This window comes from Somniosus microcephalus, chromosome 4, assembly GCF_052327205.1.
Source record: "Somniosus microcephalus isolate GS21.2 chromosome 4, FLI_Smic_1.0, whole genome shotgun sequence".
NCBI lineage: Eukaryota > Metazoa > Chordata > Chondrichthyes > Squaliformes > Somniosidae > Somniosus > Somniosus microcephalus.
In genome coordinates, this window is record NC_140990.1 from 204,054,698 (window position 1) to 204,076,483 (window position 21,786).

General features: G+C 46.1%; 1 protein-coding gene across 2 annotated transcripts; it reads left to right on the forward strand.

Annotated features, from left to right (window-relative positions):
- Positions 1-17,563: 17,563 nt before the first annotated feature.
- Positions 17,564-19,818, forward strand: LOC147120150 (gamma-crystallin S-1-like). 2 transcript variants are annotated; one of them, XM_085983823.1, is made up of 3 exons: positions 17,564-17,572; positions 17,671-17,913; positions 19,493-19,818. In XM_085983823.1, exons 1-3 carry the CDS (start codon positions 17,564-17,566, stop codon positions 19,766-19,768), a joined length of 528 nt encoding a protein of 175 aa, XP_085839949.1. In that variant the 3' UTR covers positions 19,769-19,818. The 2 variants fall into 2 exon arrangements, with proteins under 2 accessions (XP_085839949.1, XP_085839948.1); XM_085983822.1 differs by lacking the exon at positions 17,564-17,572 and having other exon boundaries at positions 17,656-17,913.
- The last annotated feature ends 1,968 nt before the right edge of the window (positions 19,819-21,786 follow it).

Here is a 21,786-nt window from a genome sequence, read left to right on the forward strand (position 1 = left end):
AACGTCGCTGGAGCCAGCTTCCTGCAGCTGCACGCCAGCTCTCCCTGTCGCTGTCTGGTCGAGGCGCTAAGGAAAGTGGTGACAATGAATTTTCCAGATCGGGCTCCCAGTGAGCGTTGCAGACTAGTCTGCCTAGCGTTGAAGTCCCCAGCGATACCTCATACCGGTGGCGCAACGAGGAGGCTGGATATGCTGTGCGGCGCTGGATTCGCCTCACCCTGGTGCTACTGCATCAGTGCCCCATTACCGCCATCTGCAGGCGCTAATGGGAGGTGTTAATCTACTGAATTTTCCCCCTTTAACTGAGTTATCTGTTTTAATCCTATTTCTCTGCCCTTACTCTGTATCATTTTATAATACTTGTTGTTGTTGTTTGTTCTTCCTTTTCAAATATCTATCCATTTTCTTTTTATAGTTATGGAGAAGAACAAGGGGCAATCTAGAATAAAAATACTTAACTGGAGGAGGGCTAATTTCAGCGAATTGAGGAGGGATCTGGCCGGGTAAATGAAAATTGGAATCAAAGACTGGCAGGCAGAAATATAATGGAGCAATGGGCGGCCTTTAAAGAAGAGGTGGTTCGGGTACAGTCTAGGTACATTCCTACAAGGGGGAAAGGGAGTGCAACCAAAGCCAGAGCTCCCTGGATGAAGAAGGAGTTAGAGAGTAGGATGAAGCAGAAAAAGGGGGCATATGACAGATGTAAGCTTGATAAAACAAGGGAGAATCAGGCTGAATATAAAAAGTACAGAGGAGAAATGAAAAAGGAAATGAGAGGGGCAAAGAGACAGTACGAGAATAGATTGACAGCTAACATAAAAGGGAAGCTTTAAGCATATTAACAGTATAAAGGTTGTTAGAGGAGCTGTGGAGCCAATTAAGAACCAAAATGGAGATCTGTTGGTGGAGGCAGAAGGTATGGCTGAGGTAGTAAATGAGTACTTTGCATCAGTGTTTATCAAGGAAGAGGACTTTGCCAAAGCTGCGGTAAACAAGGAGGTTGTCAGGATACTGGAGGAGATAAAAATAGATAAAGAGGAAGTACTAGAAAGGCTGGCACTACTTAAAGTGGATAAGCCACTTGGTCCGGATGGGATGCATCCTAGGTTGATGAGGGAAGTAAGGGTAGAAATTGCGGAGGTGCTGGCCACAATCTTCCAATCCCCCTTAGATACGGGGTGGTGCCAGAGGACAGGAGGATTGCAAATGTTACACCCTTGTTCAAAAACAGGGAGAAGAATAAACCTGGCAATTACAGGCCAGTCAGTTTAACATCGGTGGTGGGGAAGCTTTTAGAAAGAATAATCCGGGATAAAATTAACAGCCACTTGGATAAGCAGGGACTAATAAAAGAGAGCTAGCACAGATTTGTTAAGGGCAAATTGTGTTTGACTAACTTGATTGAGTTTTTTCATGAGGTAACAGAGAGGGTTGATGAGGGCAGTGCAGTTGATGTTGTGTATATGGTGCTTGATAAATTAGGCTAGTTAGCAAAATTGAAGCCCATGTGATAAAAGGGGCAGTAGCAGCATGGATACAAAATTGGCTAAGGGGTAGAAAACAGAGAGTTGTGGTGAATGGCTGTTTTTCGGACTGGAGGGAGGTATACAGTGGTGTTCCCCAAAGTTCAGTATTAGAACCACTGCTGTTTTTGATAGAGTTGGACTTGGGGGTATAGGGCACAATTCGAAATTTGCAGATGACACAAAACTAGTAAGTATAGTAAACAGTGAGGAAGATAGCAATAGACTTCAAGAGGATGTAAACAACCTGGCGGAATGGGCGGACAAATGGCAGATGAAATTGAATGCAAAAAAGTGTGAGGTGATACATTTTGGCAGGAAGAATGAGGAGAGACAATACAAGCAAAATGGTACAATTTTAAAGGAGGTGCAAGAACAGAGAGACCTGGGGGTGTTTGTGCACAAATCTTTGAAGGTGGCAGGACAGGTTAACAAAGCAGCTAATAAAGCATATGGGATCCTGGACTTTATAAATAGAAACATAATGTAAAATACTAGTTCGACCCCAGCTGGAATATTGTATCCAATTCTGGGCACTACACTTTAGGAAGGACATGAAGACTTTGGAGAGGGTACAGAAGAGATTTACTAGAATGGTTCCAGGGATGAGGGATTACAGTTACGTGGATAGACTGGAGAAGCTGGGGTTGTTCTCCTTAGTGCAGAGAAGGTTAAGAGGAGATTTGATAGAGGTGTTTAAAATCATGAAGGTTTTAGATAGAGTAAATAAAGAGAAACTCTTTCCAATGGCTGAAGGGTTGATGACCAGAGGGTACAGATTTAAGGTGATGGACAAAAGAGCCAGCGGTGACATGAAGAAAAACTTTTTAAGCAAAGAATTGTTAGGATTTGGAATGCACTGCTTGATAGGGTGGTGGATACAGATTCAATGGTAGCCTTCAAAAAGGAATGGGATAAATATTTGAAGTAGACTAAATTGCAGGGATATGGGGAAAGAGTGGGGGAATGGGACTAACTGAATTGTTCTCCGAAAGAGCCGGCGCCGATTTGATCAGCTGAATGGCCTCCTTCTGTGCTGTACCATTCTATGATTCAATGATGACATTGCAGTTGTTTTTCCAACATCGCTTGGGTGTAATACTGTGTTACGATTGGCCATTTGTAATAGAAATGGCCTGATTTCCATTGAAATGAAAGTTGGGTGTTTTTTATAATGGCTGGCTGACCCGCAATGCCAGTTCCACACCCAGGCTGCAAGTTGAAAATCTACAAAGTCTCTGCCTCAATGACCAATTGCTTTAATAACTCTAACTCACTGTGGAAAATTCTTCTAAGTGCCCCTTCATTCTTCCAGTGATAATTCTGAGTTTATGCCCCTTTGTTATCAATTCCCCAACCAGCAGAGACAATCTCCTAATATTTACACTGTATGAGGAACCCAATTACAAGGGGATACAGCATATCCTGACCAGTGGTGAATCTCTGTCTGATTCTGCCATATATGCATACATGTAAATGCAATGCATTTCAATACCAGTTTACCTTGATAGCTCAAGTTCCAACAAACTGCCAGGTACTGACGACCTTCATTTCATCTGCAGAATAACAATTAGATATCAGCATCAAAATTCCTTGGCTTTATCTGTAGTTCTCCCTCTTTTGTTCTGATAAGTCAAAAGCATATGTGTACACCACCAAGTATCCACCATTTGCTTGGTGACTTTGTAACCTCTCGCCATGATTGTCTGCACTCGACCTGAATTGTTAGTGTGTGAGCATGATCGTACTTTGATGTGTAAAATTTCATAGTGTTTTAATGCACAGAAGGAGGCTATCCCATTTGCCTTGATTACTCCTTCATGTTTTGAGGAAGTGGCTGTACTTCAATACCAGATTAATGTTCCCTGAGGGAGACAAAATAAAGTGCACCATTAAACTGTGAAATTATTAGTTTCTCCAGATCTATCTGAGGGATTCCCAACAGAGCTTTCCTTATTATTCCAGGGCAAAGCAGGCCGCTTGATTGGCACCCCATCCACCACCTTAAACATTCACCCCCTCCACCACTGGCACACCGTGGCTGCTGTGTGTACCATCTACAAGATGCACTGCAGCAACTCGCCAAGGCTTCTTCAGCAGCACCTCCCAAACCCGCGACCTCTTCCACCTAGAAGGGCAAGGGCAGCAGGCGCATGGGAACACCGTCACCTCCAAGTTCCCCTCCAAGTCACACATCGTCCTGACTTAGAAGTATATCGCCGATCCTTCAATGTTGCTGGGTCAAAATCTTGGAACTTACTCCCTAACAGCACTGTGGGAGTACCTTCACCACACGGGCTGCAGCTTAAATTGGGGAAATATTTTGCAGCAGGCTACAGATGCCTGTGGTAGGATGTTGGAAGTAAAATGAACGCCTCCTTGGCCATTTATATCATTTTCATTGTGATGTAGATCATTCTTCCTCAAATGAATTACTTTTTTTTTTGGATGGTGGTGTTGCCAGGACAGATATTTGGACAGCATGATGCATTTTTTCTCCCCCTTGTGCACCCTATGTAACCTAAACCTATAATAACAGAAAATGCTGGAAACACTCAGCAGGCCAGGCAGCATCCGTGGAGAGGGAAACAGTGTTAAAGTTTCAGGTCTGGGACCCTTCGTCAGAACTGGAAAAAGTTAGAGATGTAACAGGTTTTAAGCAGGTGCAGAGGCAGGGAAAGGGCGGGGGTGAAGAAAGAACAGAAGGGACGGTCTGTGCTAGGGTGGAAGACAGGAGTGGTTAAATGTTGCAAATGGGGATGGCAGAATCATCAACAGCGGCCATGTGGAAAAATAGGGGCGGGAGTTATAGTCTGAAATTGTTGAACTCAATGTTGAGTCCAGAAGGCTAAACCTATGTCTGGCCTCAAGTTATTTAAGTGGACAGGGCAAGTGTGATTACTGTCTGGGAATCGGTGCTTGCACCAAATCAGGGAAGCGACATTGGGCCAGAAATTCGTGAACGGGGCTTGCCGCGCGTGCAAGCCCCGTATATGCACTTACCCGACGCTCCTGCCGATCACCTCCAGGGACGCCTGGAATTGGTGTATCAAAAAGAAGAATCCCGGGCAGCGTATGACGTCACGCCGCCCAGGAGTGCAGCCAGCGCGAAGCCTGGAGCGTGCAGTGCAAGTGAGACACGCCCCTTAAGGTCTCATTGTAGTAGGACACGCCCCCAATCTCTCCAAGCAGCTGCAGAGGACTTTGTAGTTACACAGCTGCAGGGAAAGTAAGTTATCTGCTATATTATGAATGTTTTGTGAACTGTTATAAAATTTTAAAAACGTTTACATTATTTTGAAGAATCTGAAGTAGTTTTAAACAGAATTAAAGCAATTTAAAGACTTTTAAAAGCCCTAAAAGAATTTTTTTAATTCCATGTATTTATTTAGCAATGTCGTTGTCATACGTGTCTTCACACTGTTCCCTTTGGGGAACTGTATGAAGTGGTGGAAGGATTTATGGCCATGATTAACGCTCATTCCGTGACCGTAACCATCTTTGAACCAGCCATTAGGGCGGTTAGTCCTATGGCGGGAGGGTTTTACGGGCTCCCACAAGCTATACAAGGAGGGGGGGCCACCCACACCCATGGACGCAAATATCCCACTGGATGTCAACCCAGAATTTAGAGCCGGAGCTCCGACTCCACTTGCCGGGACTGTCTGAAGCGGGGTTCGAAACCCTATCCTGATCTGGCCCAGCGGCGGGGATCCTACCGCTATGCCAAAGGCCCAATCCGATTAGCAACGTGAAATGGCTGGAATGAGCACAATTCACGGCATTAAAAGAACTCACAATTGAACTGATGATGACCTCAGCAATCTCCTCAAGGAGGTGGAGGCGCAGCGCCTGCTCATCATTGGTAATGAGAAGTCAAAGGCGCCGCAAAAAGGGCAGATGATAGCTTGGTCTTTCAAGTGGCAGCATAGGGCTCCAGTCACGGGGAGGGAAAAGGCGCAGGAAACGTATGGGTGTCACCTTTTGTGCGGAGTGGGCCTTTTGCGTAGCAGTAAGCATCCCCGCCGCTGGGCCAGAAGGAGTAGGGTTTTGAACCCCACTCCAGACAGTCCCGGCAAGTGGAGTCGGAGCTCCAACTATAAATTCTGGGTGGACATCCAGCGGGATACTTGCGTCCGTGGGTGTGGGTGGCCCCCCCCGCCTCAGATGGGTTGTGGGAGCCCGTAAAACCCTCACGCCATAGGACTAACCACCCTAATGGCTGGTTCAAAGATGGTTACGGTCACGGAATGAGCGTTAATCACGGCCATAAATCCTTCCACCACTTCATACAGTTCCCGAAAGGGAACAGTGTGAGGATATGTACGACGATGACCTCTTGCGCAATGCACCTCCTTGGACCCTCAGTCGCAGATGCGAGGGGGCAAATCGTGCAATTGTTAAATTTTTCATTTTATTGACATGTAAAATGTTGGCCCAGTAATTCTCTTCCAAATGCGCGAGTACGGTCGGGGTACTTACGCGTCTGGCCGGAGGAAATGCCGGTTTTCAGCATGCACAGCGCATGCGGGGAAAACCGGCATTTCCTGTCCTCTGAACGAAGGGGTTCAGAGGCAGAACGCGTGCGCAGTAAAATTCACCGCTTTCATTCATGCTTTCAGTGAGGTCAAGTCCTTACAACTTACACATGAAAAAAGCATGGGTACAGTTGCTCCAGAGGCTGCGGAGGAAGATATTTCTTATCGTGGAGCTTCTGAAAGTATGTATGTCTGTATATATTCCTTTGCGTGTTATGTATATATTCCTTTACTTATGTGTATGAATGTATTATTTAATTATGACTTTCAGAGAAAGTAACTTATTGGAAAATCATAATTAAAAACATACATTCATACACATTAGTAAAGGAATATAAAACATACCTACATATACGTAAAGGAATATATGCGGACATACATACATAATTACTTATTACTGATGAAAAGTTTCTTTCTTAAAAGTGCTGGAAATGTTACATTACTCATTTTAGAACACTCATTTTCACATTCCATTCACACAGCCACAATTGCTCCTTCTACCTACCGTTCTGAAAACCCGTTTAAAAAAAAAATTTAAACTTTAAAACTTACTTAAAATTTCTTAAAATAACTTCCCTCCCTTTCCCAAACAAAAATATTGGGCCAGAAATTCGTGAACGGGGCTTGCCGCGCGTGCAAGGTCCCGATTTGCACTTACCCGACGCGCCTGCCGATCACCTCCAGGGACGCCTGGAATTCGTGTTTCAAAAAGAAGAATCCCGGGCAGCGTATGACGTCACGCCGCCCAGGAGTGCAGCCAGCGCGAAGCCTGTAGCAAGCTGTGCAACTGAGACACGCCCCTTGAGGTCTCAGTTTCACAGGACACGCCCCCAATGTTTCTGCCAAGCTGCTAAGCATTTTTACATGCAAAGCAGCAGTTTAAATAGGTTTTTGGAAGTTTTTTGAAGATTTTGGTAACTTTTATAAACTTTTAAAAATGTTTACATTATTTTGAAGAATCTGAAGTAGTTTTAAACAGAATTAAAGCAATTTAAAGACTTTTAAAAGCCCTAAAAGAATTTTTTAAATTCCATTTATTTATTTAGCAATGTCGTCGTCATACGTGTCTTCACACTGTTCCCTTTGGGGAACTGTATGAAGTGGTGGAAGGATTTATGGCCATGATTAACGCTCATTCCGTGACCGTAACCATCTTTGAACCAGGCATTAGGGCGGTTAGTCCTATGGCGGGAGGGTTTTACGGGCTCCCACAAGCTATACAAGGAGGGGGGGCCACCCACACCCACGGACGCAAATATCCCACTGGATGTCAACCCAGAATTTAGAGCCGGAGCTCTGACTCCACTTGCCGGGACTGTCTGGAGCGGGGTTCGAAACCCTACCCTGATCTGGCCCAGCGGTGGGGATCCTACCGCTATGCCAAAGGCCCAATCCGATTAGCAACGTGAAATGGCTGGAATGAGCACAATTCACGGCATTAAAAGAACTCACAATTGAACTGATGATGACCTCAGCAATCTCCTCAAGGAGGTGGAGGCGCAGCGCCTGCTCATCATTGGTAATGAGAAGTCAAAGGCGCCGCAAAAAGGGCAGATGATAGCTTGGTCTTTCAAGTGGCAGCATAGGGCTCCAGTCACGGGGAGGGAAAAGGCGCAGGAAACGTATGGGTGTCACCTTTTGTGCGGAGTGGGCCTTTTGCGTAGCAGTAAGCATCCCCGCCGCTGGGCCAGAAGGAGTAGGGTTTTGAACCCCACTCCAGGCAGTCCCGGCAAGTGGAGTCGGAGCTCCAACTATAAATTCTGGGTGGACATCCAGTGGGATACTTGCGTCCGTGGGTGTGGGTGGCCGCCCCCCTCAGATGGGTTGTGGGAGCCCGTAAAACCCTCACGCCATAGGACTAACCACCCTAATGGCTGGTTCAAAGATGGTTACGGTCACGGAATGAGCGTTAATCACGGCCATAAATCCTTCCACCACTTCATACAGTTCCCGAAAGGGAACAGTGTGAGGATATGTACGACGATGACCCCTTGCGCAATGCACCTCCTTGGACCCTCAGTCGCAGATGCGAGGGGGCAAATCATGCAATTGTTAAATTTTTCATTTTATTGACATGTAAAATGTTGGCCCAGTAATTCCCTTCCAAATGTGCGAGTACGGTCGGGGTACTTACGCGTCTGGCCGGAGGAAATGCCGGTTTTCAGCATGCACAGCGCATGCGGGGAAAACCGGCATTTCCTGTCCTCTGAACGAAGGGGTTCAGAGGCAGAATGCGTGCGCAGTAAAATTCGCCGCTTTCATTCATGCTTTCAGTGAGGTCAAGTCCTTACAACTTACACATGAAAAAAGCATGGGTACAGTTGCTCCAGAGGCTGCGGAGGAAGATATTTCTTATCGTGGAGCTTCTGAAAGTATGTATGTCTGTATATATTCCTTTGCGTGTTATGTATATATTCCTTTACTTATGTGTATGAATGTATTATTTAATTATGACTTTCAGAGAAAGTAACTTATTGGAAAATCATAATTAAAAACATACATTCATACACATAAGTAAAGGAATATAAAACATATACATACATATACGTAAAGGAATATATGCGGACATACATACATAATTACTTATTACTGATGAAAAGTTTCTTTCTTAAAAGTGCTGGAAATGTTACATTACTCAGTTTAGAACACTCATTTTCACATTCCATTCACACAGCCACAATTGCTCCTTCTACCTACCGTTCTGAAAACCCGTTTAAAAAAAAAATGTAAACTTTAAAACTTACTTAAAATTTCTTACAATAACTTCCCTCCCTTTCCCAAACAAAAATATTGCCTTTCAGAAGCTCCACGATAAAATATATCTTCCTCCGCAGCCTTGGAACAACTTTACACCTGCTTTTTTCAAGTGTAACTTGTAAGGACTTACCCTCACTGAATCCATGAATGAAATCTACGAAGTTCACTGCGCAAGCGCTGCCTGTGCAGTCGCACGCGCTGTGCCTATGAACCCCTTCGTTCCGAGGACTGGAAATGCCGGCGTTCCCCGCATGCGCTGTGCATGCTGAACGCCAGCATTTCCAATGGCCAGATGCGTGAGTACTCCGACCGTACTCACGCATTTGCTCACGAATTTCTGGCCCATTGTGTGTTGCTACACACCTTAAAGTCCTGTAGCAGCACGCATTTCAGGCAGTTTCTGGGCCTACTAGTTGCTGTCAGATGCTCTCCAGCCCTGCAGTGGAGCCATCCTGTACTCTTGAAGCTTAAAGAAAAGTTACCTGAGGTGCTAGAAGGTGGCTGACAGCCCCATTACAAATCCTCTGGCATGAAGGAGCAAGCTCTAGTGACCAGTTTTCAGGGCAGTCATATTCTCCAGTGTACACCTGGCAGAATCCCCGAAAGGTAACTTGAGAAGCTTTAGGACTTCAATCCGGCAATGTTTACATTGAATTGAAGTGCCATTGCCTGTCCTCAGGTCGGAGCTTCCTACCCACTTGTAGGGTTCTCAAAATTCCCACATTCCCCAAAAGTTGCTAAGAAAGGGGCCCCGATTTTGGACAAGTTATTAAAAAAGGGTACCCAAAAGAAAATGGCTTCTGAAACCTTGTGACAGAAGCCTGCAGGATTTTAAAAAGCAAGGCCCAGCAAAAGCAGGCCCATTTAGAGCTTTGAAGAGAAACCTGGCATGCATGGACCTGTGAAAGACTTTGTCATTTCTAAAGCCAGACAGCTAGGTAAACACAGAATATGCATTCTTCATCTTAAAACAGATCAACTCAGGATAGACCTAACCTTGAGGCCATTAACTTTTGCATAAATAATCGGTAACAGCTCAAAGTAGCTACCAAGCCAGGAAAGATGATTAAACTTCATAAATGACAAACGGCCAGGATATTGAAGTCGCTAAGCAAGGAGACAACCACCCCAAAAGCCGTTAAGGTGAATGACTGTAATCACTTTAGACGAGCCCGCCAAAATTAAACAAAGAACTCGACCTGATTTGGCGTGCAGATAAGGAAACAAAGAACCTGTATAATTGTAGGCCCACCAGTAGCCAAGGTCTCTCGCCCGCTCTCTCTCTTCCCTCCTCTTCTCGCCCCGCGCTGACACCGAGGATGCCAACCATAACACCGGGGGACAAATGCGTGGCAGAAGAGGGCCAGCCATCGGGGCATGACAAGGAATAGAGCCAAACAGCATGATCAAGGTAACAAGACAGCGGGGCAGGCTCAACCGAGGACAACTAGGCCACAACCACAGCCTTACACGACCAAGCCGACACCAAAGGCCACCAACCGAGCCCAGCCACGACGAAACTCGATGACCAAACCACCACAAGAAGAACAAAACCCGAGGTTTCCACTCTACAACCTAAGGTATCCAACAAAAGACTTTACTATCCCTATTTCTGCCAAAAGAAAAGGGGACTTACCAGACAAATCCATAACCGCGCCCTTACCGCATCAGCGGACTCAACCCAACCCAACTGAGGGGCCTTCGCAGTTCCCAAGACTGAGACCACGTGGGGACGACAGGCCCCAAAGGACACAAAGAGCGAACCCCGAAACCGCAACCGACTTAATCGACAGGTTTCGAACTGTCAAGGAAACCCCATTGGTGAGCATAAATCCCTGGCCCCTCTTAGCCCAATCTAGTTACATATTAGGGGTGGGACAAGGGTAGGGGGATTATTGATGTGATTCTTCCCTCGTTGTGCCGTATGTTCCCCATTCCCAACCAAGTGTACTTTTTATATGTCTGTAATTATTCTAGTAACTTCCAGTGTTGTAATATTGTTGTGCCTTTAATAAAATTACGGTTTTCTTGTACCAAACCAGTTGTCTACTCTGATTCTGTATCGCTGCCTGTACCTAAGTCCGGTGTCTAGAACCCAGGGGTGTGGGAGCGATTCGAACCGCTCAGAGACAGTCGGGGGCAGAGCTGACTGGGCACACACGCCACCCCTTACAGAAATGGCGACCGCAGCAAGACACCGGCAACAGGGGTGCGATACAGTAGACAATGGTTCGGAAGAGCAAACCATGATGTGGAAAGGATTTCTGATTATGCGTTCAGGAAGGGCAGCACGGTGGCATAGTGGTTAGCACTGTTGCCTCACAGCGCCAGGGACCCGGGTTCGAATCCGGCCTCAGGCGACTGTCTGTGTGGAGTTTGCACATTCTCCCCGTGTTTGCGTGGGTTTCCTCCGGGTGCTCCGGTTTCCTCCCACAGTCCAAAGATGTGCGGGTTAGGTTGATTGGCTATGATAAATTGACCCTTAGTGTTAGGGGGATTAAATACGTGGGGTTACGGGGATCGGGTGGAATATGTGTCGGTGCAGGCTCGATGGGCCGAAATGGCCTCTATCTGCACTGTGGGGTTTCTGTGATTTCTGTGATTGAAGGTGAATATCACGAAGAAGTGGATCACCAATCTGTTAAAGGCTGGGCGTCCGATAGATGCCGCAGCTAAGTGGACAGAAGGGAAAGATCACAAGAAATCCATAGAGAAGGCAGTCTGGCTGATGTGCTTCAAGAAGCAGGTCCAGCTTTTGGACAGGCTTGTTGAGGCACAGGCAGCCGAGATACGGGAGTCAGCCCTGGAAGTCCAAGGCAGGACTTTAGCAGGGGAGAAATTACTGGTAGCATTGCAGGCCCTAAACCAGGAAAGGGTACAATTAATGGGGGAACATAAGGTCAGGTTGGAATACCTACAGTGCCAGGTCACTGGGGCCAAGAGTAATGAGCTGAGGTTGCGGGAGAAGATTGCCCGCCTAGCGAAACAAGTAAGAGAACAGGAGGAGAAAGTAAAAGATATAAAGGCAGCCTATAAGTTGGCGAGTGAACAGGGGTTTGAAGATGCAGATCATGGCCCCTGCAAGGAACAGATAGAGAATCTGAGCCTTGCCCTAAGAAAGGTGGTGTCCCTCATAAGCCCAAAGGCAGCCCAGGCGGATTTTACAGGGAACGAGGGGAGAACGGTTCAGATACCACGGGTAGTGCCAAGGGATGACCCGGTTGAGGAACAGGAGGTCTCACGACCACCACCTGTAGTGCCAGGTTTTAGCGAAGTCTGGCAACAAGGGGGGGTGGAGTTAGGGGTAGAAGCGGAGGTGGAACAACCCCTGCAAGAGAGGCTGGAGCCAGGGCCGATGTGCCCTGCCCGGCAGTGGAGGTTTGGCCCACCGGCTAATGACGGGGAAGAGGGACCCCTCCAAAACCAGTTCGTAGTACCCTACGGCACCCAACAGCTTAGGGCTATGGTGAGCCATATCCCAAAGCTCACCGAAAAAGGGGACCCCTCAGTCCACTTCAGGGAAGTGGAACAGGCAGCCAGCATCAACGAATGCGATGATGCTGAGCAGACCAAAATGCTGCTGTTCTCTTTGGAGGGTAAGCTCCGCCAGTCCCTCTCTGACCAGTGTAAGAGGGGGCAGTGTGCATATAGGGAGCTCAAGGAGGAAGTTCTGGAGGCCATGGGGATGAATGAGGGAAGTCCTTTCTCCTGTGTGGAGAAGACAGTGCAGCTCGCAGGGGAAACCCCACAGGCTTTCGCAGACAGGTTATGGCCGGTGTATAGGAGTGCCTGTACAGGGGCACCTAACCGGGCGTTCCTGGACCGGGATCAGCTGGCCCACTGGCTCCGTTGCCTGGTGGAAGTCTGGTTTGACCCTAAGAATCCCCTGACCACCGAACTTACGGTGATCAGACAGTTGACCCTAGCCTAAAGGAATGGTAGGGGAACCGATGCACACCCACCTAAGGGGAAGGTGCATGAGGTAAAACCCGGACAGGGTAGGAAGGAGTGGCATCAGGAAGGGAATAACCTTTCTAGCACAAGGCTCAATTGCTATGGGTGTGGGAAGGATGGACACTGGAGGAAGGAGTGCAAAAACCCTTGGAAGGACAACAAGGGAAATAATTCCACAGCCCCAGCCCAAGAGACAGAGACAGGAATCCCTCCCGCAGCGGTCAAGTCATTTTTGGACGCCATGAGGTCCTTATTGACTGGTCAAGGGAGAGTAGCAGCCACTACCGGTGCTCTGACCCCATCAGCTCCATCCAACCCACAGCCCTGACTAGAGCCAACGCAGCCTGTTTACCTGTGTTCCCTGCAGTATGATGTGTGGAAGAGACCCCTCGTGGAGATGGAGGTAGAAAAGGTAAAGGGGACCTATCTGTTGGACACGGGGGCATCATGCACCGTGATCCATTCAGCTAACCCCACCACCTCACCTCTATCCAGTGGGGTCCCATACAGCCTGTCGGGATTCACAGGCAGAGAACAGGCCGGCTCATTTTCCATCCCGCTCTCCATTCGTTTAGGAACACTCCGCTCTAAGTGGACCTGTATCCTAATGAAGTGGGAAGTAGAGGGTGGAAAGGGGATCCTGGGAGCCGACTTTATTGTAGGCCACGGGATCCTGGTGGATTTAAGAAATCATTGTCTATGGGGGGCAAATACAGGAAAGGAAGGTGGAGTAGTAGTCATCCCAGGGAAAGAAGGGAAGGGGACCCTGTGCACCATGAAGCCTAAAGAGGGTTATAACCTCGAGCTCATGGTCAGCAATACCCCGAAGGAGTTCCAGGCATTTGTGCGAGCCCACCTAGCCACATTTGCCACACATAAACACGACTGTGGGAGGGTCAACGGGTTTGAGGTTAGCGTAGACGGGGACCCCATGGCCCGACCACAAAATCAGTACAACTTCCCCAGGGAAGCGGAGCCAGACATGGAAGCAGCCATGTCCTCCTTAGTACAGCAGGGGGTCCTGAGACTGATAGCCACCCATGTAAACTCTCCACTGTGGCCGGTTAGAAAGCTGGACAACTCCTGGAGGGCCACGGTGGACTATCGGGTGCTCAATAGCAACATCCCAGCCTGTGCACCCACGGTAGCAGCAGTTGCCGACCTGATAGGAATTATCCCAGCATCCGCGACCACTTTCACAGTGCAGGATATTACCAACAGGTTTTGGCCCATCCCTTTAAGGAGGGAGGACCATTACAAGTTGTCTTTACTTTTAAAGGGCAGCAGTACACCTGGATCTGTTTGCCTCAGGGCTTCCACAATAGCCCCAGCATCTTCCATCAGTGCATGGCAAACAGTTTAAAGGATTTCAGCCAGCCCAGGCAGCTGGTACAGTATGTGGATGACCTGCTCCTATTCACAGACACGAGAGAGGAGCATGGCCCACTACTGGCCGAACTGCTGGAGCAAAAGGGTTTCAAAGTGAACCCAAAGAAAGCGCAGATCGGCCAGCAGGAGGTGAAATTCCTGGGCCTGACCATACACGCTGGGGAAAGGGCCATAGATAAGGCTAGAAGGGAAGCGGTACAGGAGTTACCAGTCCCCAACACAGTCACGGGTGTGAGGTCGTTTCTAGGGCTAACCGGGTACTGCAGAGACTTTATTGAGGACTATGCAGCCACAGCAGCCCCTTTGCTCTGACTCCTACACAAGGGAGCGGAGTGGGCGTGGGATGAGGGTTGCCAGGCAGCATTTGTCAGGCTCAAGCAAGACCTGCAGGCCGCACCAGCTCTAGGGGCCATAGATGGGGGAAAAGAGTTCTTCCTGGAGGTAGCAGCCAGCGGGGACAGCCTGAGTGCTGTGCTGCTCCAAGAGCGGCATGGCAGGCTGAGGCCGGTGGTCTACTCCTTCAGGGTACTCACGGATGTGGAGAAGAGCTACTCCAATTGTGAGAGGCATCTCTTGGCCACACATTGGGCTGTGAAAAGATCACTGATCTTTACAGGCACCTCTCCCATCACCCTCCTCACCTATCACACACCCACTCAAATGCTCCTGGATGGGAGAATCAAAGATGGGACAGTGAGCAGTGCCCGCTTTGCTCGCTGGACCCTGCTTCTCTCATGATGGACCTAAAAGTATACTTTTTATATCTCTGTAATTATTCTAGTAACTTCCAGTGTTGCAATATTGTTGTGCCTTTAATAAAATTACAGTTTTCTTGTACCAAACCAGTTGTCTACTCTATTTCTGTATCGCCGCCTGTACCTAAGTCCGGTGTCTAGAACCCAGGGGTGTGGGAGCGATTCGAACCGCTCTGAGACAGTCAGGGGCAGAGCTGACTGGGCACACACGCCACCCCCTACAGACTTCAGGAATGCTCCAGGAAATGTACATCCAGCATTCTGGTCTCTGCTCATTTTTTCCTCTGCCTCATACTTTTGGGACTGGCGCATGTATGATGTTAGGCAGAGGAAAATGTGTCCAATGTATCTGAGATATTGCAGTCTCATTTTAAGTGTGCTGTTTTAGCTGCCAGGGCAATAGTGCACCACTTACAACCAGCAGAGTTGGCCTGCTATACCATTGGTATCTAGTGTTAAATTTGTTTTGCTCAAATTTGAGGACAAAATCTTTCTCAGTAAATGGATAAACTAACATCGGTACATGGACGATTGACTCTCTTTTCCCAGTGAAATCTGAAAAATTCCACCATATTCCCAACTTTTAAAAATATCTCAAAATCCATCATGAATCATTCCACGTTTCACATAGAATTTACAGCATAGAAACAGGCCATTTGGCCCAGCTGCTCTGTGTCAGTGTTTTTGCTCCACTCAAGCCTCCTCCTATCTGACTTTATCTAACATTATCAGCTTATACTTCTAAAGTTCTAAAGTTTTGTGTCCCAGCAAATAAACTTTGGGGAAAAGTTTGTGTACGGCAAGAGAATTGCCGGTGTCACTGGTAACTCGAGTTAAAGGCCGCTGAAAATGGCCGCAGCGCTACCGTTGAAAAGTTTGCGCTGGGGGTTGGCGATGTGGAGCGCAGCGCTAACTTGGGCTTGTGGTCACTGGTACTGCAGGTGGATGATTCCATTCCGGATATCCTGACCAGAAAGGGGCTGTCTGGGTTGCATCCTTCGCTCTGCTTCCTCCTCTTCTGCTTCCTCCTCTTCTGCTTCCTCCTCTTCTGCGTCTTTCTCGGCCCTCTGCGAGCGGATGCTGTAAATCTGAAATGACAGCATAAAATGCTGGAAATACTCAGCAGGTGAGGCAGCATTTCGACCTGAGACGTGAACTCTGTTTTTCTCTCTATAGATGCTGCCTGACCTGCTGAGTATTTCCAACATTTTCTGTCTTCTCAGAGGCCTTACTTACCGTCTGAGGCCTTGCAAGTGTCCAGCAGCACTCTCTGTACTTCCTGCACACTTAAAAAACTTTTAACATGTATTGCACCAAGCCACTACTTCAATAAAATAAAAAAAGTCCAGTCCAAAAGCTTAAATGCAAAGTTACTTGAAAGATGTGTGTGTCCCTTTAAGTAGTGCTGACAGCATCTTGGTCAGTCTGCTGAATGCTCGCTTTTCAGAGCGAGCTTAGGACCCAGTGCTAAACTCAGTGCTAAGATGGACGATTGCAGAGCGTGACGTTAAGTCAGCGTGCAGTCACGCCGTCCCCAGTTGCATCTCCAGGGCCAGCACTGCTATTGGCAGCGCTAAGGCCCTCACTAAAATGGCGGCTGTCTATTCCCACGCCAGAGAAAGGCATTAGAGTGGTGGCCGCCATTTTTCGTCAGGATAGCAGCGCAAACAGGTGGCGATAAGGTAGGAAATTTACCTCCCTATGTGTACAAACTTAAAGATTTTGTTCTTTTACTGTTTCTCGTTCTACTGTTTGTCACTTTCAAATAATTGAGCATCTCATGACAGACTGATAGCTGGCAGGGTACCTTGAATGCTCCAAGTGATTTGGATAGTAATAATACTGACATTTAACGGACTGACGTGGAATCTCAGTTGGTTATTTATTTTTTGATATTGACATTTTCTGCTATTAAATCATTTGGGAGTAGAAAGCTCAAAAACTTGATCAAAAGACTCTTTGGAAAAGTGGTGGAAGTCAAAGCAAATAGTCTTGACAAAGAACTAGCCCATTACAAGTAAGCATTGTTTCTTAAACCACAGGAATGCTATCAACATGGATGGCAATGCCAAGAAATAGGCTTATTTTAGGTAAACTGTGTGCATAATCCAAATGTTTCAACAGGAATTTTTTTTACAAAGATCATAAATTCAGTAATCATTTTCAAATAAATGTGTAATATTCTCTACACTAAAATAAAGAAGGCTGAATACTTTCAACAGAATCAGCAGCATTAGAAATATAACATTTTGTAGGTATACATCATAATGCCAGCTCTTAGAATGAAAGAAAAGAACTTGCATTTATATAGCACCTTTCACGACCTCAGGATGCCCCAAAGTGCTTTACAGCCAATGAAGCACATGAAAGCATCAGGAACTTTCATCCTTAATTTCCTTTTTGTTACAGAACAATTACAATGACACGAAAGCAAAATGAAAAGATCAATGACATTTGTTAGTATGAATACCAGTGTTCCTCTACAATCTACATAGCAAGTCTTTTGTTCCTCTTTTTGCTGATATACAGTCTTGAATCATTAGAATAACAAAGATATTCTCCACAGTGGCCTTTCAGTCTACCATATAAATACCAAGTTATAGCAAACAGCAGCACGTGTAGTTGGATCTCCCTAACTGAACTCAAAATGGGCAAGGTTCGACTGACTGTTACGTTTCACATTTCGTGAGAATATTTTTGTAAATTTAAATAAAATTAGTTTGGTAAATTATTGAAATAATGTCTTTTTTTCAGATCACCTTCTACGAGGACAGGAACTTCCAGGGTCGGAACTACGAGTGCAGCACTGACTGTGCTGACCTGCACTCTTACTTCAGCCGCTGTAACTCCATCCGTGTTGATAGTGACTGGTGGGTGCTGTACGAGAAACCCAATTACATGGGATACCAGTATGTGCTTAACAAGGGAGAATATCCTGACTACCAGCGCTGGATGGGATTCAATGACAACATCAGGTCATGTCGCACCTACCCATACGTAAGCTACAAATTCATCAAATTATTTGCCGATACGTCGTATATTAGTTACTGTCTTTTAGTGGATTGCTATACCCTCCCCTCTTTTACGTAATAGTTTTATTCTTGTTCTATCTTATTTAAGAAGATGACACTTATTATTGCCACTCCTTTTCCACCAATTAAAGTCTAAGAGATTTAAAAGTTCATTTAGAGTCTGTAACTGCTGTACTGTACTTTAACATCAAAATGTGAGCAAAGCGAATGATGTAAGGCACTGAACGGTTTAAGGATGAGAAGAACAAAAGGAACTTTAATATCAAGGTTGTTACTTCAGTGGTACTTCAGTCACAAAAATGTTGGACTATGAATTGTAAAAGGTTATTTATCCCTGCTATTAATAGCACAGCCACAAATAGAGTAACCTGGAATGTTAGAATAATAACCCTGTTCGGCTGATTACCCTCCATCTCTGATCATCAGTGATTGCTCCTTTGATAGTGGTGGAGTGAAGGTGAAAATTGAACCTTGGTAGTGGCTCTACTTTATCAATCACATGGGGTGATTTTATCAATGGGGACATGATGGAGGCGGGACTGCTGCTTGTCGGGTTTTAGTCCTGCCTCCATCGACGTCCGGCCAACCCACGCTATTTTCCCTTGATTGACCTTGTTAAGCCCGCCCAGTCGAGAAGCTGTCAAACACTGACAATCTCTGTTCTTTGGTGAGTCCTTGTACTCAAGACTCACCAAACCTCTTTCCTGAGCAGAAATCAGATGCTGTTGCATCGGAGAATGCAGCAGCCATTCTGTCATCTCTGCCGTGGAGATGAGGCAGCTCCACAGCCTAAAGGGATGGGGCCTGGAGGAAGAAGCAAAGTTAAGTAATCTTATTAAAACACTTTAGACTCAACTCACACACTTACTTCTCCACACTTGCACTCATCACTCACCTGCACACCGGACATTTCGGCCCCTTAGACCCCCGCAGACCCACTGCTCGCCTCGCTGACCCTGGCGAGGTTTGGAGCCGTTGGGAAGCCCACACTTTAGGGCTCAAAATAGGGATTAGCCAAAAAACTGCCTGTTAACTACCTGTTAACAGGCTGTTAATTGGCATTAATCCCCTTCCCGCCTCAAGGAGACGGACCCAGCACGGGTCGGGTACCCGCCTCCAGGGAAGATGGCACGGAGGCAGGTTGGGGGCGGGATGGGTACCCACTCCCACATTCTGCCATTTTCCCCGCAGTCCCACCTCCCCAGGGCTGGGAAATTCGCCCCCCATAGAGTTCAACAAAATCACAAACCTGCTGGAATAAATCCCTCTCCAGTCACCCACAAGATAAAACTCTACTCCCAAAGCTCTAAAGGTTGGCATTGCTGGAGAAATAAGAGTTGGGTTAGTTGTGAGGGAGTTACAGGGTGTAAGTTTACCAAAGGGTACTGAAATTTTTAATCAAATTATGCTTTGAATTCACGATTAATAACTTCATTTGAATCCTATGATTACTCAACAGCCTTGTTACTCTCCCTGATCTATTTTTCTATTTTACTGCATATAGTTAAAGTTGTAACACTAATATGATCTTATTTCTATTACAGCATCGAGGTGGAAACTACAGAATGAAGATTTACGAGAGGCCTGACTTTGGAGGACAGATGATGGAATTCATGGATGACTGTCCAGCTGTCTATGATCGATTCCGCTACCGTGACATTCACTCCTGCCATGTGATGGACGGTAACTGGACCTTCTATGAACAGCCCAACTACAGAGGCCGCCAGTACTTCATGAGACCCGGTGAATACAGGAGATTCAGTGACTGGGGTGGCCAGGGCTCAACTATCGGATCTTTCAGGCGCATGAGGGACTTCTAGATTGTTCTTGAAAAACATGATTGTCCTTGTTGAAATGATCAAAAAATAAAGTATATGCATCAGCTTACTCCATTTATCTTTTGGATTCTCATGTAAACGATACATCAGAAAAAGTGCATCACAGGATTTTACTGAACTGATCTGACCTAAAGAATACCTTTTACACTGCATAATTAATTACATATATACAAATCCTACCAACAACATGACAATGTCTAAGTCCCTGTTAACTGAGATTGTTCAATTTATATATTGGTCAGATATGAACTGGTAGGATGCAATGACACTATTCTTTCAGACATTAGCCATTCGTCAAATTATTTTTTACGCCAAAATTTAAACCTCAGTTGAATGTTAAATGACAAGGTAGTTGTATGGTCTTATCAGTACAATCTACAGGATTGATCTGCCTTCTTGATAAAAAAATTTATATCAACAACATAAAAAAATCATATTTCTAACATACTTATGCTGAAGTACAATTTTTCAGGTGAATCATTTTGGATAGATTTTTTTTCTGCCAATGGGAAGTAGTTACATTTTTTATTAGAATTCAAAGTTCCAGCTCCTGCTTTACTCCTCGATGTGAGGGTTGAGGAAAACTTCCTCAATATATTGGACTGGCGGTTTAAATGGGCCATTATTTAACAGTTTAATCTCCTGTGACATAGTTCAATTTAAAAAATAGTATGTGTCTCTCTTCCTGTAACCTTGTCTATGCTTCTCTTCCACTCTTTCATCCTTTCTGTTAACCTCCTGTGTATCTTTCTGTTTATCTTCTTTTGCAAACCAAATGATGGAGAGTTAATGAAAATGGTTCTCCGAGCCTAAGTTTAAAGACAGCACAAAAATGCACAAAAAGAAACCCTAAGTGGAGGTATTTCTATCTCCCAATCAGAAAAATGTATTGTCATTATTCTGTGGGGACACAGAGTTGGAATTTGGTTATGACCCATTTTCGGGTCCATATTCCATAGCGTGCAAAGAGCCCCAACCAGTGCTGATTGGGTGAAATATTGGCGAACATGTAGGAAAGCTACCAATGAACATGCAGCACATAGACAGGACACCTACTCAAGAACAAACAGCTACCAGTAAACAACTAGCAAGGAATAGAAACAGTACCAATGAAATAGCTCAAAGTATTTTTTTGAAAATGCTTTCAGCTATCATCTTGCTTTGTCAGTAACACAACGATATAATGGTAAACATAAGCATCCCAAAGTTCCCGAAAAGGCAGAAAGCAAGGTGTCAATCAGTGGAGACCCAGGAATTTGGGTAGAGCCCATTTACACTGGGGTTCTGCCTTGTTGCACTTGCCTTTTAAATTCTGGTGGTAGGGGCCATGGGTGGATTTCCTGCCTGACCCCATGTCAAGGGGATGTGTCTGGGGGCGTTCCTGGGCTTCGCTGAGAAATTCCACCCTTAAAAGGCCTCAGTGCAACTCATGCCAGCTGAGAGCAGGCTTGAGTTCTGCCGAGGCTCCAAGTATGTTTCCAGCAGCTCCCGAGAGAAATACCTTTCAAATATTTGCATACAGTTCCCATTACTTTGGCCTAGGAAGAGTCCCTTTGTTGGAGCAGTTATGGGTTGCTCTGACGTTGGCCAGTGGATATGGGCAAGGGCCTTTTACAAACACCCTTGCAGGCACAATTTGCCTACCCTGGTCATTTAGTTTGACCCTACCTCGGGATTTGTGATGGGATCTCCAGCTTGGGATTATGGTGGATCAGGGTTCCACTCTAAAACACTTGAGTTAGTGGAATGGACCCCGGCAAATTTCGCGGTGAAGGTTTCTAACACAAATATACAAAACTACTTCAGAAAAATGTCTTTAAACTTACCCATAAAATGTTCCATGTCACGTTGGGAATTTGCCCAATAGGTTTTGCCTCCATGGCCTCTTCCCTATCCAGAGTTTGGGTTTGCTCATTTACTGGAGCTATTTTGTGTGTAAGTAACCCTTCCATCCTGCTATTTTTTGGATCTCCGCGCAGGTGCGAATTTTCTGAGCATGC

What these genes read in the sequence shown, in the direction of transcription:
- LOC147120150 (XM_085983822.1), top strand. Translation starts at nt 17,656, where the DNA reads ATGTCTTTTTTTCAGATCACCTTCTACGAGGACAGGAACTTCCAGGGT. An exon ending in CATGTCGCACCTACCCATAC is followed by an intron (nt 17,914 to 19,492) that starts GTAAGCTACAAA and finishes TTTCTATTACAG; the next exon opens with CATCGAGGTGGAAACTACAG.